Source organism: Mercenaria mercenaria, chromosome 14 (assembly GCF_021730395.1).
Source record: "Mercenaria mercenaria strain notata chromosome 14, MADL_Memer_1, whole genome shotgun sequence".
In the NCBI taxonomy this organism is placed as follows: Eukaryota; Metazoa; Mollusca; class Bivalvia; order Venerida; family Veneridae; genus Mercenaria; species Mercenaria mercenaria.
The window spans coordinates 52,626,004-52,647,863 of record NC_069374.1 but is presented as its reverse complement, the minus strand read 5'-3'; the positions used below and the strand labels follow the sequence as shown (position 1 = coordinate 52,647,863).

The following is a 21,860-nucleotide window of genomic DNA, read 5'->3' as shown; positions in this document are numbered from 1 at the left end:
ACAGACGGAATGACGGACCACGGACGCAGAGTGATTTTAATAGCCCACCATCTGATGATGGTGGGCTAACAAAATCTGACTGAAATATTCTTGATGAAAAATTATTTTTTTTACTGTTGAAAACAAAAACAATAGTGTGCCATTATCAATCAAGAATGTTTAAATTTTTCAGCTAAATTCTTTGACAAAATGGAACTTCACAATCATGGCTTCATTATTAGTCAACTGTAAGTTATTCCTTCCCTTCCTCCTAAATTTCTTAATATGAGCCGTGCCATGGAAAAAACAACTGCGGATGTGCAGGCTGGTCTGAATCCATGCTGGTCGCAAAGCCACTATGTTGATTTTCTCATGGCATGGCTCATATTAACTCTTATTTGCTTATAAAGTCAGAGAACTTAGATCTTGTCTTACATAATTTCTAACCCAACAGTGCCCTGGCATTTTATTTGATCCAAATACTGTATCCAAAATAACAAATTTCTTTTTAATTTTTTAATGAATCTTCTCTTTGGCCCAATCAGACAAAAAACCGATGAAATACTAAGCAATTACTTAATAATGAGTCAACTAGTTGAGGTTGGCAGTTGCGTTTAGACAAACCTGGCGAATGCCTGTTGAATGTGATCATGTGCCCCATTGTTAGTAAGGTAACGTTAACATTTTTGTATGTAATATATGTTATTCAGTATTATTTTACTGAGGGCTGCTCATTTATCATTTTGAGCAGTGTTTGCATTATGTATTATTTTGGGATGCTCTTAAATCCACAAGGTAGGGGGAGGGGGAGAAATCACATTGCTAGGTCATACATACTTTTAGCTTTAGGGGTTCTTTTTGCGAGAAGTAGCCTTGTTTAGGCATAAACAGATTAAGCTAGAGGGTTTACTTGAGAAAAGAAACACTGTAGGGGCATAAACAAATTTACCTTTAGGGGTTGCTGCAGAGAAATAACACAATTAGGGGCATACACAAATTTTGCTTAAGTGGTTGCTAGACAGAAGTAAGATTGCTGGGGCATATAGGGATTTATTTTAAGCATTTGCTTGGGAGAAGTAAGACTGCCGGGCGCACGCAAATTTACCTTTAGGAGTTGCTGGAGAGAAGTAACACATTAAGGGGCATATACAAATTTAGCTTAAGTGCTTGCTAGACAGAAGTAACATTGTTGGGGCATATACAGATTTATCTTAAGCATTTGCTTGGGAAAAGTAAAATTGCTGGTTGCACACAAATTTACCTGGAAGAAGTAACACTGTTGGGGAATACACAAATTTAGGTTCAGGGTCTACTTGAAAGAAGTAACATTGTTGGAGGGCACATGGTTTTTGTTTGTTTGTTTTGGGTTTAACTCAGTTTTTCAACAGTATTTCAGTCATGTAACGGTGGGCAGTTAACCTAACCAGTGTTCCTGGATTCTGTACCAGTACAAACCTGTTCTCCGCAAGTAACTGCCAACTTCTCCACATGAATCAGAGGTGGAGGCCTAATGATTTCAGACACAATGTCATTTATCAAATAGTCACGGAGAACATACACCCCGCCCCGAGGATCGAACTCGCGACCCCGCGATCCGTCGACCAACGCTCTTACCTACTAAGCTAAGCGGGCGGGCTGCACATGGTTTTAGTGTTTGCTTTGGATAAGTTGTTTTGTTGGGGCATACACAGTTTCAGCTTTAGTGGTTGCTTGATAGAAGTAACATTGTTGGTGCATATACATAGATTTTGTTCTAGGGTTTGCTTGGGAGAAGTAACATTGTTGGTGCATATACATAGATTTAGTTTTAGGGTTTGCTTGGCAGAAGTAACATTGTTGGTGCATATACATAGATTTTAGTTTTAGGGTTTGCTTGGGAGAAGTAACATTGTTGGTGCATATACACAGATTTAGTTTTAGGGTTTGCTTGGGAGAAGTAACATTGTTGGTGCATATACATAGATTTAGTTTTAGGGTTTGCTTGGGAGAAGTAACATTGTTGGTGCATATACATAGATTTTAGTTTTAGGGTTTCCTTGAGAGAAGTAACACTGTTGGTGCATATACATAGATTTAGTTTTAGGGTTTGCTTGGGAGAAGTAACACTGTTGGGGCATATACATAGATTTAGTTTTAGGGTTTGCTTGGGAGAAGTAACACTGTTGGGGCATACACAGATTTAGTTCTAGGGTTTGCTTGGGAGAAGTAACACTGTTGGTGCATATACATAGATTTAGTTCTAGGGTTTCCTTGGGAGAAGTAACACTGTTGGTGCATATACATAGATTTAGTTCTAGGGTTTGCATCCCCAACTTTGAGCGTAAAATATACGAGAACCGCAACTCTTGTCGGTATTGATTTTTTGCCTTGCGCGCCGTTGTAGTTGTTTCCCTTTACACTAAAATATCGATAAACAGGTAAACTAGGATATCTATCTCCCGATTAGTCAAACCGCTGCTGTAGACCTAGACTTGACGCGCGTCAACAATTAGTAAGATAAGAAATAAAAAGAAGGAAACGGGGAAGGACGTTTTGGCCAGCGGACGTTCTGGCCCGGACGTTTCGGCCTAGGATCTTTCGGCCTAGGATGTTTTGGCCAGGCATTTTTTGGGGGTAGGACGTTTTGGCCAAAAATAAATTGTGGTTCCATATCGTGCAAAATATGGTCTGGAGATTATTCTAAAGAATGTTATAGTATAAGTGAACAAATTAAACTGATAATAAAACATACTCATGGTATTTTATTTTTATTTTTTATAATCTTTTTATATGTATACATAAACATATACACATTGTATACACATTGTATATGTGTGTAAGTGTGTATGTGAAAATATTTGCCATTTACAACAAACCAAAAGAGTTATGAAAATAGATTTTATTCACAAGTATTTTTTTAAAAAGAATGATCAATTATACTGTAAACATAGGATAACATATTAATGTCCAGATCATAATTTGCATATTATGGAAATAATTTTTTTTTGGCCAAAACATCCTACCTCAAAAATTTTCTTGGCCAAAACATCCTAGGCCGAAAGATCCTAGGCCGAAACGTCCGGGCCAAAACGTCCGTCCTCCACTGTATATATGGCTTTTTGAAAACGCATCTTCAGTCTTGGTAAGATAGAGTTATTGAAGTATGCAAATTAAAGCAGAATATAACACATCTTTAAGGTACTGTAATTAATTGTATTTTAATCGAAAAAATGTGGACTTTGCTAGATACCGACCTTGTACCATGAATTTAATAATTATATGTTTAAACAGCAAGCAAAATGTACAAAATATTCTGCCGTAATGCACAATGAGTTTCTAATGAAACTGCATGGATTTTACAGTAAAAATACTTGTTCAGAATGACCGAATCATTATGCGTATGTAAGGTGTATTTTCAGTCATGTATGCTGGGTTAAGTTACAAGTTTCGTTTAATGTATGTGCCGAAAATATGAAAGTCAAAAATGCCACCTTTTAATCGTAAAGGATATACATAAAACATCACACAAAACAACTCTTTTTTTAAATCACCTTTTAAAGCCCTTTTCTCCCTTGTTGCTGTGAAACATAATGTTAAAAAATGTTCTCAAGGTTTTGTTGTTGTATTTTTTTTTTATTTATCGCCCTGCAAATTTCAATTTTCACATTGCTGCATACACAGGATGGAGACGAGATAGACACCCCCAGGCTATGCTAATTACCCCAAAATACGTCTGTAATAAAAATCAAGAGTTGCAAGAGACTGTAATGTACATTTGTTAAAAAAAAAAAATTATAATAGTCTTAAACACATATTATCTTACATTTTACAAATTAATCTAAAATATCTGTTTGCTCATGATTAAAATTATTGTATTATTTTCTTTTTCACATTTATATATAAAACTTCAATGTTTCACAATATTCGCAGTAAGACCACTTGTCAAGCATATGGGTAGAGAAGTGTCTCCCACGCTAATCCAATATACAACCTCTGTCTTATCTGCTGCTTATCAGCGATTATGTAATAGTCGCTAATTGATGGGCACTTTTGCACAACAGGGGTCCCTATTAGACCATGAAGATTTGTGGAGTAGGAATTAATTTTCCTTTAATGAATGTAGAATAATAATAATATAATTATAACAATAAAACACAGATATAGTGTAAACTAAAAAAATGTCTTTGTAATATATCATGATAATGAAAAAGGTCATATACCGGTGAAAGTGATTATTGTATTTAATAAATATATACTTGTGTGTGTGGTTTTTCTTTTTTTTTTTTTTATTATTTAATAATAAGTTGCATAAAGTGCGCCCTTTTTCATCTTCTACTTTATAACACTGAAATGCACGCACGAGTAAATTAAACACATTATCACCACAATTAAAAGCACCACCATTCATTAATTTGTAATTCATACTTTTACGTTCATGCAGTCACGGATCAGAGAACGTAAAGAAACTATGGTTGTATGTAACATTTTAGGCACATGTATATATATGTTAATCCAACACAAAATTTTCGCGAAATGTTTCAATTAAACGAAGTATGTTTTATTGTAACATCATCAAAAATCATACCGGCACACAGTTTGTGTACAGCAATTACATAGAATTAATTCTAATTGCTTTTTTAATTTTATGCGGACTTTTTAAGACTTAAAGTTTGTCAATTCAAAAAAGTTTTACCTTTAATCATAATATCAAAAAGAATATATAATTGGCACTACAGACGGATAAATAAATAAATAAATAAATAAATCGCTCGAACGGATATTCAACACATTGATACACCTTGCCTTGTACCGCCGTACCGTCAAGTAAATGTACTATAGTATGTGAAAACGTGCTCAAGATTGCGATTACTTCATTTTCAAATTAAAATGGAAGCAATTTGTCATTCTTCAATTTTAAAATAAAACATACCTAGACAATGTTCAGACAATGGAGAATACTTCACGAGGTTATAAAATAATGTCATTTTGACAGAAAATAATTTTAAAGCCTTTTAAAACCTGACATATACGGTATTTTCCACATTTTTATATAGAGATACATAGAAACCATAGTCATCAACTTCAAACAAAAATGGAAGCAATAAGTTTTTGTACCACATCGATAAAAAATACATTGAAATAAAGGGCAAAAAATGAAGATTACTTCACGAGGTTATAAAATTTCGTTAAATAACGATAAAAATACGTTTTTAATGTTTGAAATATATTTTCCTATACAAACCTATGGTAAAACTGTTTATCGATAAACGTTATCGGGTCCGCGATCCGTGTATATTCAAGGGAGACTACTTTTGCCGAAACTACTGGTCAGTGTATTGGAATGTTGGCCATGCTTGGGAGAAGTAACACTGTTGGGGCATATACATAGATTTAGTTCTAGGGTTTGCTTGGGAGAAGTAACATTGATGGTGCATATACATAGATTTAGTACTAGGGTTTGCTTGGGAGAAGTAACATTGTTGGGGCATATACATAGACTTAGTTCTAGGGTTTGCTTGGGAGAAGTAACATTGTTGGGGCATACATAGATTTAGTTTTAGGGTTTGCTTGGGAGAAGTAACATTGTTGGTGCATATACATAGATTTAGTTTTAGGGTTTGCTTGGAAGAAGTAACATTGTTGGTGCATATACATAGATTTAGTTTTAGGGTTTGCTTGGAAGAAGTAACATTGCTGGGGCATACACAGATTTTAGTTTTAGGGTTTGCTTGGAAGAAGTAACATTGTTGGTGCATATACATAGATTTAGTTTTAGGGTTTGCTTGGAAGAAGTAACATTGCTGGTGCATATACATAGATTTAGTTTTAGGGTTTGCTTGGGAGAAGTAACATTGCTGGGGCATATACATAGATTTAGTCTTAGGGTTTGCTTGGGAGAAGTAACATTGTTGGGGCATACAAAGATTTTAGTTTTAGGGTTTGCTTGGAAGAAGTAACATTGTTGGGGCATATACATAGATTTAGTTCTAGGGTTTGCCTGGCAGAAGTAACATTGTTGGGGCATACACAGATTTTAGTTTTAGGGTTTGCTTGGGAGAAGTAACATTGTTGGGGCATACACAGATTTTAGTTTTAGGGTTTGCTTGGAAGAAGTAACATTGTTGGGGCATATACATAGATTTAGTTCTAGGCTTTGCCTGGCAGAAGTAACATTGTTGGGGCATACACAGATTTTAGTTTTAGGGTTTGCTTGGGAGAAGTAACATTGTTTGGGCATACACAGATTTTAGTTTTAGGGTTTGCTTGGAAGAAGTAATATTGTTGGTGCATATACATAGATTTAGTTCTAGGGTTTGCTTGGGAGAAGTAACATTGTTGGTGCATATACATAGATTTAGTTCTAGGGTTTGCTTGGGAGAAGTAACATTGTTGGGGCATATACATAGATTTAGTTCTAGGGTTTGCTTGGGAGAAGTAACATTGCTGGTGCATATACATAGATTTAGTTCTAGGGTTTGCTTGGGAGAAGTAACATTGTTGGGGCATACACAGATTTTAGTTTTAGGGTTTGCTTGGAAGAAGTAATATTGTTGGTGCATATACATAGATTTAGTTCTAGGGTTTGCTTGGGAGAAGTAACATTGTTGGTGCATATACATAGATTTAGTTCTAGGGTTTGCTTGGGAGAAGTAACATTGTTGGGGCATATACATAGATTTAGTTCTAGGGTTTGCTTGGGAGAAGTAACATTGTTGGGGCATACATAGATTTTAGTTTTAGGGTTTGCTTGGAAGAAGTAACATTGCTGGGGCATACATAGATTTAGTTTTAGGGTTTGCTTGGGAGAAGTAACATTGTTGGTGCATATACATAGATTTAGTTTTAGGGTTTGCTTGGAAGAAGTAACATTGTTGGTGCATATACATAGATTTAGTTTTAGGGTTTGCCTGGCAGAAGTAACATTGTTGGGGCATACACAGATTTTAGTTTTAGGGTTTGCTTGGAAGAAGTAATATTGTTGGTGCATATACATAGATTTAGTTCTAGGGTTTGCTTGGGAGAAGTAACATTGTTGGGGCATATACATAGATTTAGTTTTAGGGTTTGCCTGGCAGAAGTAACACTGTTTGGGCATACACAGATTTTAGTTTTAGGGTTTGCTTGGGAGAAGTAACATTGTTGGGGCATACATAGATTTAGTTTTAGGTTTGCTTGAGAGAAGTAACAATGTTGGGGCATACATAGATTTAGCTACAGGATTTGCTTGGGAGAAGTAACAATGTTGGGGCATACATAGATTTTAGTTTTAGGGTTTGCTTGGGAGAAGTAACATTGTTGGGGCATATGCAGATTTTAGTCTTAGGGTTTGCTTGGGAGAAGTAACACTGCTGGGGCATATACATAGATTTAGTTTTAGGTTTTGCTTGGGAGAAGTAACAATGTTGGGGCATATACATAGATTTAGTTTTAGGTTTTGCTTGGGAGAAGTAACATTGTTGGGGCATATACATAGATTTTAGTTTTAGGGTTTACTTTTGAGAAGTAAAATTGTTGGGGCATACATAGATTTAGTTTTAGGTTTGCTTGAGAGAAGTAACAATGTTGGGGCATACATAGATTTAGCTTCAGGATTTGCCTGGGAGAAGTAACAATGTTGTGGCATACATAGATTTAGTTTTAGGGTTTGCTTGGGAGAAGTAACAATGTTGGGGCATACATAGATTTAGCTTCAAGATTTGCTTTGGAGAAGTAACAATGTTGGGGCATACATAGATTTAGTTTTAGGTTTGCTTGAGAGAAGTAACAATGTTGGGGCATACATAGATTTAGTTTTAGGTTTGCTTGAGAGAAGTAACAATGTTGGGGCATACATAGATTTAGTTTTAGGTTTGCTTGGAAGAAGTAACAATGTTGGGGCATACATAGATTTAGTTTTAGGTTTGCTTGAGAGAAGTAACAATGTTGGGGCATACATAGATTTAGCTTCAGGATTTGCTTGAGAGAAGTAACAATGTTGGGGCATACATAGATTTAGCTTCAGGATTTGCTTGAGAGAAGTAACAATGTTGGGGCATACATAGATTTAGTTTTAGGTTTGCTTGAGAAAGGTAACAATGTTGTGGCATACATAGATTTAGCTTCAGGATTTGCTTGAGAGAAGTAACAATGTTGGGGCATACATAGATTTAGCTTCAGGATTTGCTTGGAAGAAGTAACAATGTTGGGGCATACATAGATTTAGTTTTAGGTTTGCTTGGGAGAAGTAACAATGTTGGGGCATACATAGATTTAGTTTTAGATTTGCTTGGGAGAAGTAACAATGTTGGGGCATACATAGATTTAGCTTCAGGATTTGCTTGGAAGAAGTAACAATGTTGGGGCGTACATAGATTTAGTTTTAGGTTTGCTTGAGAGAAGTAACAATGTTAGGGCATACATAGATTTAGTTTAAGGTTTGCTTGAGAGAAGTAACAATGTTGGGGCATACATAGATTTAGTTTTAGGTTTGCTTGAGAGAAATAACAATGATGGGGCATACATAGATTTAGCTTCAGGATTTGCTTGAGAGAAGAAATATGTTGGGACATACATAGATTTAGCTTCAGGATTTGCTTGAAAAAGTAACAATGTTGGGGCATACATAGATTTAGTTTAAGGTTTGTTTGAGAGAAGTAACAATGTTGGGGCATACATAGATTTAGTTTTAGGTTTGCTTGAGAGAAGTAACAATGTTGGGGCATACATAGATTTAGCTTCAGGATTTGCTTGGAAGAAGTAACAATGTTGGGGCATACATAGATTTAGCTTCAGGATTTGCTTGAGAGAAGTAACAATGTTGGGGCATACATAGATTTAGCTTCAGGATTTGCTTGGAAGAAGTAACAATGTTGGGGCATACATAGATTTAGTTTAAGGTTTGCTTGGGAGAAGTAACAATGTTGGGGCATACATAGATTTAGCTTCAGGATTTGCTTGGAAGAAGTAACAATGTTGGGGCATACATAGATTTAGTTTTAGGTTTGCTTGAGAGAAGTAACAATGTTTGGGCATACATAGATTTAGTTTTAGGTTTGCTTGAGAGAAATAACAATGATGGGGCATACATAGATTTAGCTTCAGGATTTGCTTGAGAGAAGAAATATGTTGGGGCATACATAGATTTAGCTTCAGGATTTGCTTGGAAAAAGTAACAATGTTGGGGCATACATAGATTTAGTTTAAGGTTTGTTTGAGAGAAGTAACAATGTTGGGGCATACATAGATTTAGTTTTAGGTTTGCTTGAGAGAAGTAACAATGTTGGGGCATACATAGATTTAGCTTCAGGATTTGCTTGGAAGAAGTAACAATGTTGGGGCATACATAGATTTAGTTTAAGGTTTGCTTGAAAGAAGTAACAATGTTGGGGCATACATAGATTTAGCTTCAGGATTTGCTTGGAAGAAGTAACAATGTTGGGGCATATATAGATTTAGCTTCAGGATTTGCTTGGAAGAAGTAACATTGTTGGGGCATACATAGATTTAGTTTTAGGTTTGCTTGGAAGAAGTAACAATGTTGGGGCATACATAGATTTAGCTTCAGGATTTGCTTGAGAGAAGTAACAATGTTGGGGCATACATAGATTTAGCTTCAGGATTTGCTTGGAAGAAGTAACAATGTTGGGGCATACATAGATTTAGTTTTAGGTTTGCTTGAGAGAAGTAACAATGTTGGGGCATACACAGATTTAGTTTTAGGTTTGCTTGAGAGAAGTAACAATGTTGGGGCATACATAGATTTAGCTTCAGGATTTGCTTGGAAGAAGTAACAATGTTGGGGCATACATAGATTTAGTTTAAGGTTTGCTTGAAAGAAGTAACAATGTTGGGGCATACATAGATTTAGCTTCAGGATTTGCTTGGAAGAAGTAACATTATTGGGGCATATATAGATTTAGCTTCAGGATTTGCTTGGAAGAAGTAACATTGTTGGGGCATACATAGATTTAGTTTTAGGTTTGCTTGAGAGAAGTAACAATGTTGGGGCATACATAGATTTAGCTTCAGGATTTGCTTTAGAGAAGTAACAATGTTGGGGCATACACAGATTTAGCTTCAGGATTAGCTTGAGAGAAGTAACAATGTTGGGGCATACATAGATTTAGCTTCAGGATTTGCTTGAGAGAAGTAACAATGTTGGGGCATACACAGATTTAGTGTTAGGTTTGCTTGAGAGAAGTAACAATGTTGGGGCATACATAGATTTAGTTTTAGGTTTGCTTGAGAGAAGTAACAATGTTGGGGCATACATAGATTTAGCTTCTGGATTTGCTTGGGAGAAGTAACATTGTTCGGGCACATACAGGAGATCAGCTCAAACACTGGCAGGGAAGTGATATAAAAATAATCGAGACCAGCTCAACTATTGCCGGTTAAGCCATATAACATTAATGGAGACCAGTTTTAAGAATTGTTTGTACTAAGTACTGGTAGGGCATGATCAAGCATTCTGTTGGGGATGCCTTTAAGCATTCCATGTTGGTGGAATAGTTAATTGCCAATAAAGCTATTGTACAATGCTGGGTGAGTGTTGGTACTGGTAAATCTGGAAGTGAGGATGGGGGTGTATGTGGACTGCTGATGGTCTAACTTGATGCTAAGTATTGATAGAGCATAGTGAAGCAGCCTGTTGATTGCTAAATAGTGGTATTCTTTAACAAGACTTGGGATGTGTTTCATATTTGTTGTTCATCTGTTTAATAGAGCATTTCTAATTAATTTAAAAAAGCTTATATAGTCTTTTTTGGCAACAGCTGAAAATTGGGACATAATGTTGAATGGAGGAGAGGGGCTTGCGGAAAGGAGTTCCTATTTGTGTTAATGTGCATGCTTTTGATAGGGTGTGTATAGTTTTGAGATTGGAATAAGATACAAGCGTGCCATCCCAACTTGCTTTTGATGTAAATCTGAGTATATATATAAGTAAAATCATACAAGCACCATTGGCTGACACTGGCATAAGCAATAATAAATAATTTTTGCATATGCTGGGTATGGTAAGCTTATATATACAGCATAATACATACATTTAGGAACACATAGTCACATGTTTATGAATACAAACAAAGTTAAAAGGGTAAAATGGGTAAAAAGCAAGCTCTTGGTTACAAACATACACAGTCACTGTCATCTCAGCACAAAACCCTTATATCTGTTCCTTTTCTTTTACCATATATTGGAAATTCTTGTCTCATTTCCATTTTGTAATTTTTTACTACTAGTCAGCACCTTAATGTGCATTAAAAATTCATGCGTCATACATTTTTATAACCAAATTTAAACTTTGTTAATATTCATGCCCATTTTATCTTAAAGGCCATTTCACATGTACAAAGAATTGGAACCAAGTTAGAAACAATGCCATAACTTTTTTTCTTATTTCCTAACTGGCTAGGGCTTTTTCATTTAAGTAAAACTTTGACCTGAATCTCTAGGCAAAAATGTCTAAATCAACCAATCTACAGGAAAAATCAAGACCTTTGTACGTTTTTGTTTCAGTTTTACTTTACAGTTTGGTTGGGTTTAGGTGTATATGTAAATGGCACATTGATCATACTAAATTTTAATTATTATTTTTCTTTTGGTGGGGGTGGCTGTGAATAAATATGAGAAATGTCTTTAATCAGTTGTACTATTAGAAAATATTATTTGAAATAAAATCACTGCAAGAACTATCCAATATACAGCAGAAACAGATATAATCGTTCGGTGCTTCGTTTTCCAGTTTTATATAAATGTGCATATGGGATAAAAAAAAAGCAACTTTCCATTAATGCATTATGCAAACAACACTCAAAACATCACAACATCATTTAAATATCAATTAGATATCTATTTCAAAACTGACTCATCAATTAAAAAAGTATTTGAAGATATATAAAAATATGCACAATATTTAAACTGATAAAGCTTGTATTATGCCTTTACCTAATTTATGTTAAAATAAAGGTGTAATTTAATTACAGAATATATCATTGTGTAATACAATTACAGAAAAGAACATTTTGTAAAGAAAAATTATGTAATTTAATTACTAAAAAGAATTAAATACAATCAACTGATACTGACCACTCATAAGGAACTATCAAATATAAAGTGTGGGTTTAAGTTCAATCAAAACTGAGTAATCCTTGTTCTAAGTTGTAAGATAATCATAAATTATAGCATTAATAGTTAAACTGACCAACCATATTATGTTGGTTCCAAGTTAATTTCTCTTTTTTATTTTGGAACCAAGTCTTGCCTTTTGGTTCAAAGTTAAAAAAACTTTGTTTGGGTAGCTATCTTAAAATGCAGTTTTGCCATATGATTCCAAGTCTAAAAACAGTGTTTGGGTACCAGTCTTAAAATGCAGTCTTGTCATTGGTCAGGTTCAAAATTGTACTCAGAAACAGCCAGTTAGATGCTGGAAATTTGTGACTGGTTTCAAAAGACCATGCTCAGAATGCATCCATGCTACTGATCATTTTGTGCTCCAAAATGACCAATCAGAAGCTCAAGCTTTAAGAAAGGTCTCCAAACTCTTTTTTTTATAACCTAGGCCTCCAGCTTAGATCTTTCTTACAAAAAAATAGTAAATTGTTGATCTAAAAGAAATATGAATATTTTGACTAGAAGTGTTTGGTATTAAAGCTGAGTTTGCTACAGATACTTGGAATGTGTTATGTATATACTAACTGTGAGAGTAACTCTCTCTTTTCTGAAAGAAGCTGTTTATAGTTGCCATCCATTTTATCTTTCCAGTCAAGTTCTTTACGCAGAGTAGCCCTCGTTAATCGTAAATCTTCATCCATACGATTCAACTGATCTTGAACACGATGTTTTTCTTTTGTATAAAATTCCCTGAAAAATAGTTACCTCTTATATAATACAAACAGTATGTGTCCATGAAATGTCTTTGCCTTAGTGTGAAAATAAATTATTTTGTTTTGTTTACAATACTTTCTCACCAGGATGTCAACATTAAGCACTGAAGTTACAAATGATGTGCATTAATATTATATAGACCAACATAATTTTATACTTACTAACCTCACTAACAAAGCTCTCAGTAGGAACATATTCTACAGTAAATTCCAATCAAGTAACTCTTCACTATTGGAATTTAAATAAGAATCAAGTGAGCAATGATGGTTTGTGGTTATAACACACTAAATAGTTGTTGTTCTTTATTCTATATAAAATTGACCTATTTCCAATGACCGCAGCACACATCAGGACCCATTTTAAATTTCTGTAACTTACATTTTCTTGAAGAATATTGTCAGTGCTAACTAAAAATCAAAAGAAAAGTGGGGGTCATGTTTGATGCAAGAAAAATAATTTCAGTCAAACACACAAACTGCAAAATCAGCTAAAAAATGAGACCCCAAATTATACTGGTGGTGTATGATCTAAGTTTCCATGAAAAATTTTGTCATGGTGTTATTTCATGATCAAAATGCTATCTTCATGTCAAGCATAGATCTGTCATGTGATTTTACCAAAATAATTGCAAAGAAAATAAGGAAAATAGCTCTACACAGCGAAAAAACTGAGGACTATTTGTATCCGCCATTATGCGACTACCATTTTTTTTCGCGCCATTTTTCTATTTAGTGTCTGTATGCCTGGTCTAGGGGCATTGCTGAGAGTAAACCAAGATTATACTTGTAATTCATTATATTGTGTGTAATTGCTAAACTGAAAACTGTCTTTAAGAGTTCCTATGCAAGCATTTTTAGGTATAAACTAACACTTCTAAAGAATATACCTACCATTTAGTCAAAATGCCATTTCAGACAAAATGAGATCAAATTTATGTTGCACATAATTGTCTATTGTTACTGTCAGTAAAGAAACTAATGCTTAAAAGTAAAAGAAACACACCATTCTACAGAGTTTTAGCCAATGCCAGAGCCTTATTTTGGGAAATTTCAAAATGGAATACTCAGACTTTTATCAGAATGAAAACCAAATCTGCCAATGGTAACAACAAGATGACAGTAAACCTGGATCAATGATTATACAACACAAGTTGGAAACGAGTTCCAGAATGCTGCTTTATCATTGGTAAATTTTAAAAATATACTCAGAATCAGCAAATCAGATACTGGGATTTTATGACTGGTCTCCAAACTCGGGTATATAACCTTTGACCCAGCTAAGCAAATTATAAAATGATGAAATTCTCCTTCAATTCTGGACCTGCTACTTTTTCGTAAAAATTAGTAATAGATCTGTGAAATCATTAATATTTGTGGAGGACAAATTGGCATTAAATCCGAATGAACAAATGAAAATCTCATTCATTTTACATTCAAAGACTGAACTGGACTAATTCATATTTTTATGAAGTATCCATTTTTTTGCAAAACCACAGAAGTTCATGCCCACATAATCACATGAATGTGTAAATTATTGCTTAGATAGATTAATGACACTATCAAAATTTTTCATTACTTTCAAAATTCTGTAAGTTTGAAATGAAAACAGTTTGATATTCTATAACGCATATATAACACCAGACGTGTGAATATATTTTGCAACTTTCAATCTTGTAACGGTGAAATACAGTCTTTGATAAGAAAAATACAGAAAATAGATGTATCACTGTGAAAAAAAAAAGCTCCATGCATAAATCCTGACACAACAGAGAGTTCATCTAGCATTTTTTATTTTTAAGTTTCCAATTAGATTTATCTTAGTGTACTAAAATTGAATGTAGAACTTTGATTAAAGCCAAATTCAATAGTTAAGTTACATTGAACTAAGAATGCAGCAGTTTTTAAGTGCTGTAATTTGTACATGTATCCAGGAGATCATGGAAAAATATTAGACATGACTTTTGTATGTCTTACAATATTGTGCATTTCTGATGCTTAAAATCAGAATCCAAATTACCAGGTAGAGGAAATAGAAAATTATGATTTTTTCAGCTTTTTCTAAATTCATGACTCCGATGAGCCCAAGTTTTTTTCACAGTGAAAAGCTTTCAAAAACAACTAAACAAGCAATTCCCAGCAACTCGCAGTCGGAGAAAGTGGCACTAAAATGATAAAAGTGTAACAAAACGGCTAAATGAAGTGAGATATGAAAGGCCTATGTAACAGACAGAAATGTTACCCCGGGAGTTCATGATACTCGTGTTCATAAGCGTAGTAATTGTAGGTGTCCTCTCCACTGTTTAATAGAACATATATACACATTTTTTCTTTCATAATTTCAAGGAAAGAAACAAGACAATAACTTATATACTTATGTTGTAGAATATTAATAATAGTATAAAAATTACAAAATCATTATTATGATTGCCTTTGGCAGATTTGGCTTTGAATTAACACAATTACATTTTTAATGAATTTTTAACAGACAATCTAATTACCAATACATAACCAAATATCATTCAACCATTTTAATGTCACAAAATACTGATATACTTAGAAACTCAAAGTCCCGAGTCAGCCATCCTTTAATGTGGCATCACTCCCTTACTGTGACTTCATTACTTTGATTTAAATTCAACTGTTGCCCACCAAAATGACACTAATTATAAACTTTTTCAATTTCTGCTATATATCTTCCCTTTTCTTGATGATTTTAGAAATTTCTGTGTTGGTAAACAAAATCTCAAAAACTGTGCCAAAGATTTGAAATAAAATCTACATACTTTCCGCTGTAGATATTTCCAAGACTTGTAATAGGAATTTCAGAATGCATACATTTGTGCCTATATTCAAATGAATTTTATGATGCAAAAATTAAATCTTAAAAATTGTGTCAAATATGAAACAAAGATACTATACAGTCAGCAGTTTCACTGCTTATTAAGAAATATATATTAAGTTTTGCAAAACTGTTAGGCTGTTTTTAAATCTTCTTTTGCAAGCAGTATGAATTTTCCAGGCAGAAAGTTTGTTAATTTAAAAACACTGAACGTCACAATTTCGTATCAACTTTGCAAAAAAATCCGTGGAAAACAACATGACAGACCAAGACATATGGCAGCAATATACACACTGAATGTTAAGAATTATAAAGCTTTTAATTTAATGCAAATTAGAAAATTATTTGTGACTTTTTATATATATAACAGGAACATAACATTTTCTCCATTTTGATTGGCTATCAACATGCCACATGCAAATAAACATTTTTCAAGTGAAAGGCATTTTTACAACTTACAGTATCGGAAGGTGATAAATAAAGCTGAATTTGAAATGCTTACATTTATTGGAATACTGATACCGTAGTAATATGGATATTTGAATTTCCTTTTTATAGTCTCTTATAATTCTTTAGAATCGAGATTATAACATAATCTACAAAGAATACTTTTAAGATTAACGGGGCAGATATGTATAAATAAACATTTGAGCCGCGCCATGAGAAAACCAATAAAGTGTGTTTGCGACCAGCATGGATCCAGACCAGCCTGCGCATCCGCGCAGTCTGGTCTGGATCCATGCTGTTTGCTAATGGTTTCTCTAATTGCAATAGGCTTTGAAAGCGAACAGCATGGTTCCTGACCAGACTGCACAGATGCGCAGGCTAGTCTGGATCCATGCTGGTCGCAAAGTCACTATGTTGGTTTTCTCATGGCGCAGCTCATTTAGAATTCCTCATAAATACTACGTAAAACATTACTTAACATATATTCAATTCATTTACTATAAAACTACACATTAACAGATAAATAACACTGTAATTTCGTCTCACCAGTGTTATATCATAGTGTACAAGTAACTGGTGTTTACAATTATAGCACTTTTCTAAATTTTGGCATTTCCTTCAATCACGGAAGCAACTGATTTGAAGTCGGCCACCTCAACTACTTGACCACAGAGGCCCTCCTTTATGGAGAAGGGTTTGAACCCAAAATCTTCTGCTTGTGAAGCCGAGTTTGGTTCCAACAGAAACATTGCTACATTAATATTCATGCAGATACTTTTATTGGTCAACATATTTTACCTTTTATTAGCATAGATTTTATTAAGACAGACAGATATTCCAATAAAACTTTCTGCATCGTGCAATATGAAATACAGAAATATATTGGACAGTCACAAAATGCTAACCCCTGACAGGAAGAGTAAAATGGGAATAGGTTAATGTATGATATTTCTTCCTCTATTGTTTGATAAAAATGTGCTTGTGAATGACAAGAAGGTTATGATATATGTTATAATGTGGATGATAATTTCTAATTTGATTGTCATGCAATGCATTATGCTATTATAGCAGAACTGGACAACAAACATTCACATATAGGCATAAAATATGGTAAACTTCATTCTAGCTTAATACCTTGTACAATCGTCAAAGTCGCTGAAAGAGTATATATATTATCTACTTATGATATACTAAATACTAATATATATATATATCATATTATACTGAATAACTGATAAAACAACAATGCACACAATGATCTTCTGCCAGCATTGATTATAGAAAAATACAACACCGATGACCAAACCCCGCACCCCCACCTTATCACCAGTACATGATAACCATCTACAAATAACCTGTGGACTATGCCTATCTCTTAAAACCTGTGGAATATGCCTTGCTCTTAAAACCTATGGACTATGTCTGTCTCTCAAAATCTATGGACTTTGCCTGTCTCTTAAAAAGGCTGTAGGCTGTGGTAATCTTTGTAAATCTGTAAACTATGGTAATCTTTGTAAACCTGTGAACTATGGTAATCTTTGTAAACATGTGAACTATGGTAATATTTGTAAACCTGTGAACTAAGGTAATCTTTGTAAACCTGTAAACTATGGTAATCTTTGTAAACCTGTGAACTAGGGTAATCTTTGTAACCTGTGAACTAGGGTAATCTTTGTAAACCTGTGGGCTATGCTTATCTTTTAAAACATGAGGACATTACTTGTCTCTTGAAACCTATGGACTATGCTTGTATCTTGAAACCTGTGAACTATTCCCATCTTTGAAAACCTTTGAAACAAATTTAGAACTTATTTTTTTATTTTTTCTTGAAGGAGAAAACTAGCAGATAGTCAAATGGCATGCATTGTCAAGCTTTAAACATGCTGTGTGTATTACATTTTCTGTATATGATGAAAAGACAAAATCGAGAAATCAAGAATTTTTACACAATAATCACTCCAAATATAATTCACTCAGACATACTTTCTTAATTCGCATGTCCCACAATATCCTATTTCACTGGAAGAAGCAAGATTTCAGTTAATGCTCACATAAAATGGCTGTAAACCTGGCTCATTTAAAACAACCGCCACCCCACTTATCCTCCTCTCCAAATATTTACATCATTTTACTTTAAGAAACTTATTAGTTGTAACAAAACTTGCCTCTTTATGAACAAAACAATGTCAGATTCATAAAATAATAACTTAACACTTGTCTACACCTATGAGCATAAATGGGTATGAGTAAGTAACTTATGTAGATAATCAGAGCCAAGACTGATGACATCAGAATATATAAAAGAATTATTTTTTCTAAAAAAAAAAAAAAAAAAAAATTTATCTAGTCAGTAGCCAGACTACCCTTCAAGCTGCCCAACCAGGTAAAATTTCACAATGGCCAGGAAGCTGGAGATCTTTGGGTAGGAACCTGGAGATCTTGACAGCCTCAGCTGCCACAAGTCAAAGCAATGGCATTTTACTGCAGTTTTCAACTAGAGGAGACTCAACCCTCCCAAATATGAACAGTATTAGAGATTAATCTGATAGGCCCTAAGAATATACAGCTTGTGCAAGTTGTCATCTGAACAGTAACCCCACAAGTTTCTCTACCATACTGTTATATATTTGTTACAAAAACCCATTACCATTCTATATACATAACGTAAAATATCAACTATTCATTATACATGTTACACATTTATGTTATATACTACTTTAAAATATCTCTAAACATATATCAAATAAGAAATTAAGAAATAAAACAACAAAAAGCTGCGTTCAATAAACGCTTGATGGCCCCACGAGGCATCTTGGATACAAAGTCAAACTGAGCCCAAAAGGTCGAATTGAAGGTCAAGGTCAACTGATAGTACAGTCATTGTAAGGAAGATGAGGAAAGGGTCACAGGTTAACCTCTGCAAAGATCAATCATACTAAAGTATGATGCTAGACGACAGGTCACCATTGATTCCTCACCGACGAACAAACAAAAGATGACGGCGGGACAACAATAATTTATTTGATAAATTTTATTTCACCCAAACTAACATTTTAATAGACATTTTGTAATACCCAAACTAAAAGATAAACTCTAATTCTTCTACTGTAATTATAAAGCTAAACATCCGCAAAATGAAATAAGTAGCTATCATCATACAATAGCTGACCTGAGCAAAAAAAAAACAACAAAAAAAACAGAAAGAAGCAATTTCAAAAAGGATAAAAAATGCATACTATGACCTAAAATCAACATCATTGCATTCTTTAATCATTTGACCATTTCCTCTATTTTACCCACAAGAAGTGATTATTTATACCTTGCTTTGAGAAGTTTCGACTTCGTTCGCACTTTTCTCTCCTCATATTTTCTGTCAATAATTTCCCGCCTCTCGTTAACAGTGAGTAATTCGTACTGCAAGTCTTTAATGTCCTTCTGCAGTTTTAAAATCTGCTCCATCATTGACCGCTTGCCGACCTCTGTCATATGCTGTTGCTATGGAAACAATAAAGTTCAAGGTAAATGTCAAGTTCAACAAGAATATATAATATGTTCAAGGTCAATTGTAGAAGATATAAAGAAGGTAAGCCATACACATTACACAATTAAAGTAAAATCCATTTCAATGAAATACCATATTTTTTGCATACATGTATTTATTTTTCAAGACTTTTAAGAAACAAAATTTTACTCCTGGAATCTTCATTTCAAAGCACATGTCTAAGAACAAAATTCTATTCAGAAATTCCTGCAAACTTAAATCTAATCTTTTGTTTTACTTCAGAAATACACTAATGCACAATAAAGAAAAAGCATGCAAGATATATGGGTGGGGAACACTACAGCGTTCATGCAATTTAACCTTAACTAGGCTACTGAGAGCAAAGTGATAGAGTACTAAGCTGCAGCACCATGAAGTTAATGATTTATTGTACATATGAGCAGCGCCATGAGAAAACCAACATAGTGCGTTTGTGACCAGCACGGATCCAGACCAGCATGTGCATCCTGCAGTCTGGTCAGGATTCATGCTGTTCGCTAACAATTCCTCTAATTGCAATAGGCTTTGGAAGTGAACAGCATTTATCCTGACCAATCTGCGCAGATGCGCTGGCTGGTCTGGATCTATGCTTGTTGCAAACGCACTATGTTGGTTTTCTCACGGATCAATATTACATATTAAGTTTAAATAACACTTTTACCAGAAGCCCAGTTTGAAAACATGAACCTTATATAAAGCACAGATTTTCTGAAAATTATGATGACATATGTTAACACATTTATGAATGTTACACTTATTTGTTTGGTTTATACAGAAAACTAAACACTGATAATGATTAATAATTAACAATGACAACATCTTTTTTAAAATAAAATGGAACAACTTGCTTAAACATTGCAAAGTTTACAAAATTGTTAAGAAGATAACATTACTATCAATTTTTCAAAAATGTCAAGTGGAGAAGTTTTAAAACCATTGTCTTTGCAAAAAAACAAAACAAAAACAACAGGCTTGTGTGGAACTCACCCAACACGTCATTGCAAAGTATAGGATGACTTTTCACATGCCATTCACAAAACTAATAAGGGGAAGCAACTCAACTTTGGTAAACAAGTTCGAATTACACAAATATTCAGGTGAGGGGAATTTTTTTTAAAAGTTTTTTTCTGCAAATTACAGACAAATTGGTAAGAACTTTCAAGACAAATATACTAATCTGATAATATATATAAAGTACTCTAGACTGCATTTCTGCATTCAGGTATGTACAGAAACACATTTACCAAAAACTCAAAGTGCGTCTGAAAAAAATACCAACTGACTAACTGAACCTAAATTCAGAATATGTGCTAACACTAGAACAAGTGAAACTAAATTGTGTACAAAAATAACTATATTTTGTGCAAGTATAAATTAATGGTCATTTGCGGCACTCTTTTCAACATATTTTTCATCTATTACATAACTGGTAAAATTGCTTCAGTTCTAGCTAGTATGCAGTTTAAAAGCCTACCAAGAGGACAGCAGGATCTTTCCATTGCTAAGCAAAGATATAGATATAAAATACCCAGATACAAAGTTATTGCTATATGGGAACATTTTTGCTTAGCTACAAAGAAACATAGCAACAGGGCTGCATAGCAAAAAAGCTGAGGATACAAAGTTACAATATTCTGTTTATGAATGATGAACCAACCATGGTTACATGAAACTATATGTAACACAATGCCAAGCAAACAATCAGCAGATTCTGTTGACCTGGTGCAAAACTACTTTTAACCGTCTGCTTTTTTGTGAATACTGGATGGAGTAACAATAATTTTGCACTTAGGTAAAAGCTGTTACATTAAAGCTATGAGAAGATGAAGGTGAAAGTTCTAAATGTAAAGAATGAATTCAAGCAACAGCCAATATCACCTAGCAACAGTGACTATGTGGTTACTATGGATACAAGATGAACTACATATATATATATATATACACTGCTAGGCAACCGTAACATACCTCACTTAAACTATTGGACATCTTATTTGGCCAACCATGATCATTTTCCTATGGTATGCAAATAAAAACGTTTGTTTTGTGTCTTTCTTTTGTCATAAAAATTCAAGAAACAAAATAATTATACTCATATATACAAAATGATTAAAAATTTGGGGCTTTGTGCACTTGATTATCATAAACAAAATTCTTAATTAGACAACAAGAGAGCCACGAAGGTGCTAAATCACTCACCTGACCTAGTTTT

The 21,860-nt window shown here is 34.0% G+C and overlaps 1 protein-coding gene across 17 annotated transcripts in view; it reads right to left on the bottom strand.

Annotated features, from left to right (window-relative positions):
• The window catches only part of LOC123526882 (trichohyalin-like), a 102,567-nt gene that overhangs the window by 15,150 nt on the left and 65,557 nt on the right, over positions 1 to 21,860 (bottom strand). For 13 of the 17 annotated variants that reach the window (XR_008367116.1, XR_008367117.1, XM_053523493.1 and 10 more), the window contains 4 exons: positions 21,617 to 21,664; positions 19,430 to 19,605; positions 15,064 to 15,120; positions 12,637 to 12,801 (listed from right to left, as the gene is read on the bottom strand). Coding sequence is in view for 15 of the 17 variants with exons in the window: in XM_053523493.1 (XP_053379468.1) it covers positions 12,637 to 12,801; positions 15,064 to 15,120; positions 19,430 to 19,605; positions 21,617 to 21,664 (446 nt within the window). In the remaining 2 variants the exon portion in view is untranslated. Of the gene's footprint in view, positions 1 to 12,636; positions 12,802 to 15,063; positions 15,121 to 17,244; positions 17,266 to 18,068; positions 18,130 to 19,429; positions 19,606 to 21,616; positions 21,665 to 21,860 lie in introns of those variants that run through there. The other 4 variants (XM_053523494.1, XM_053523497.1, XM_053523498.1 and 1 more) reach the window with 4 other exon arrangements.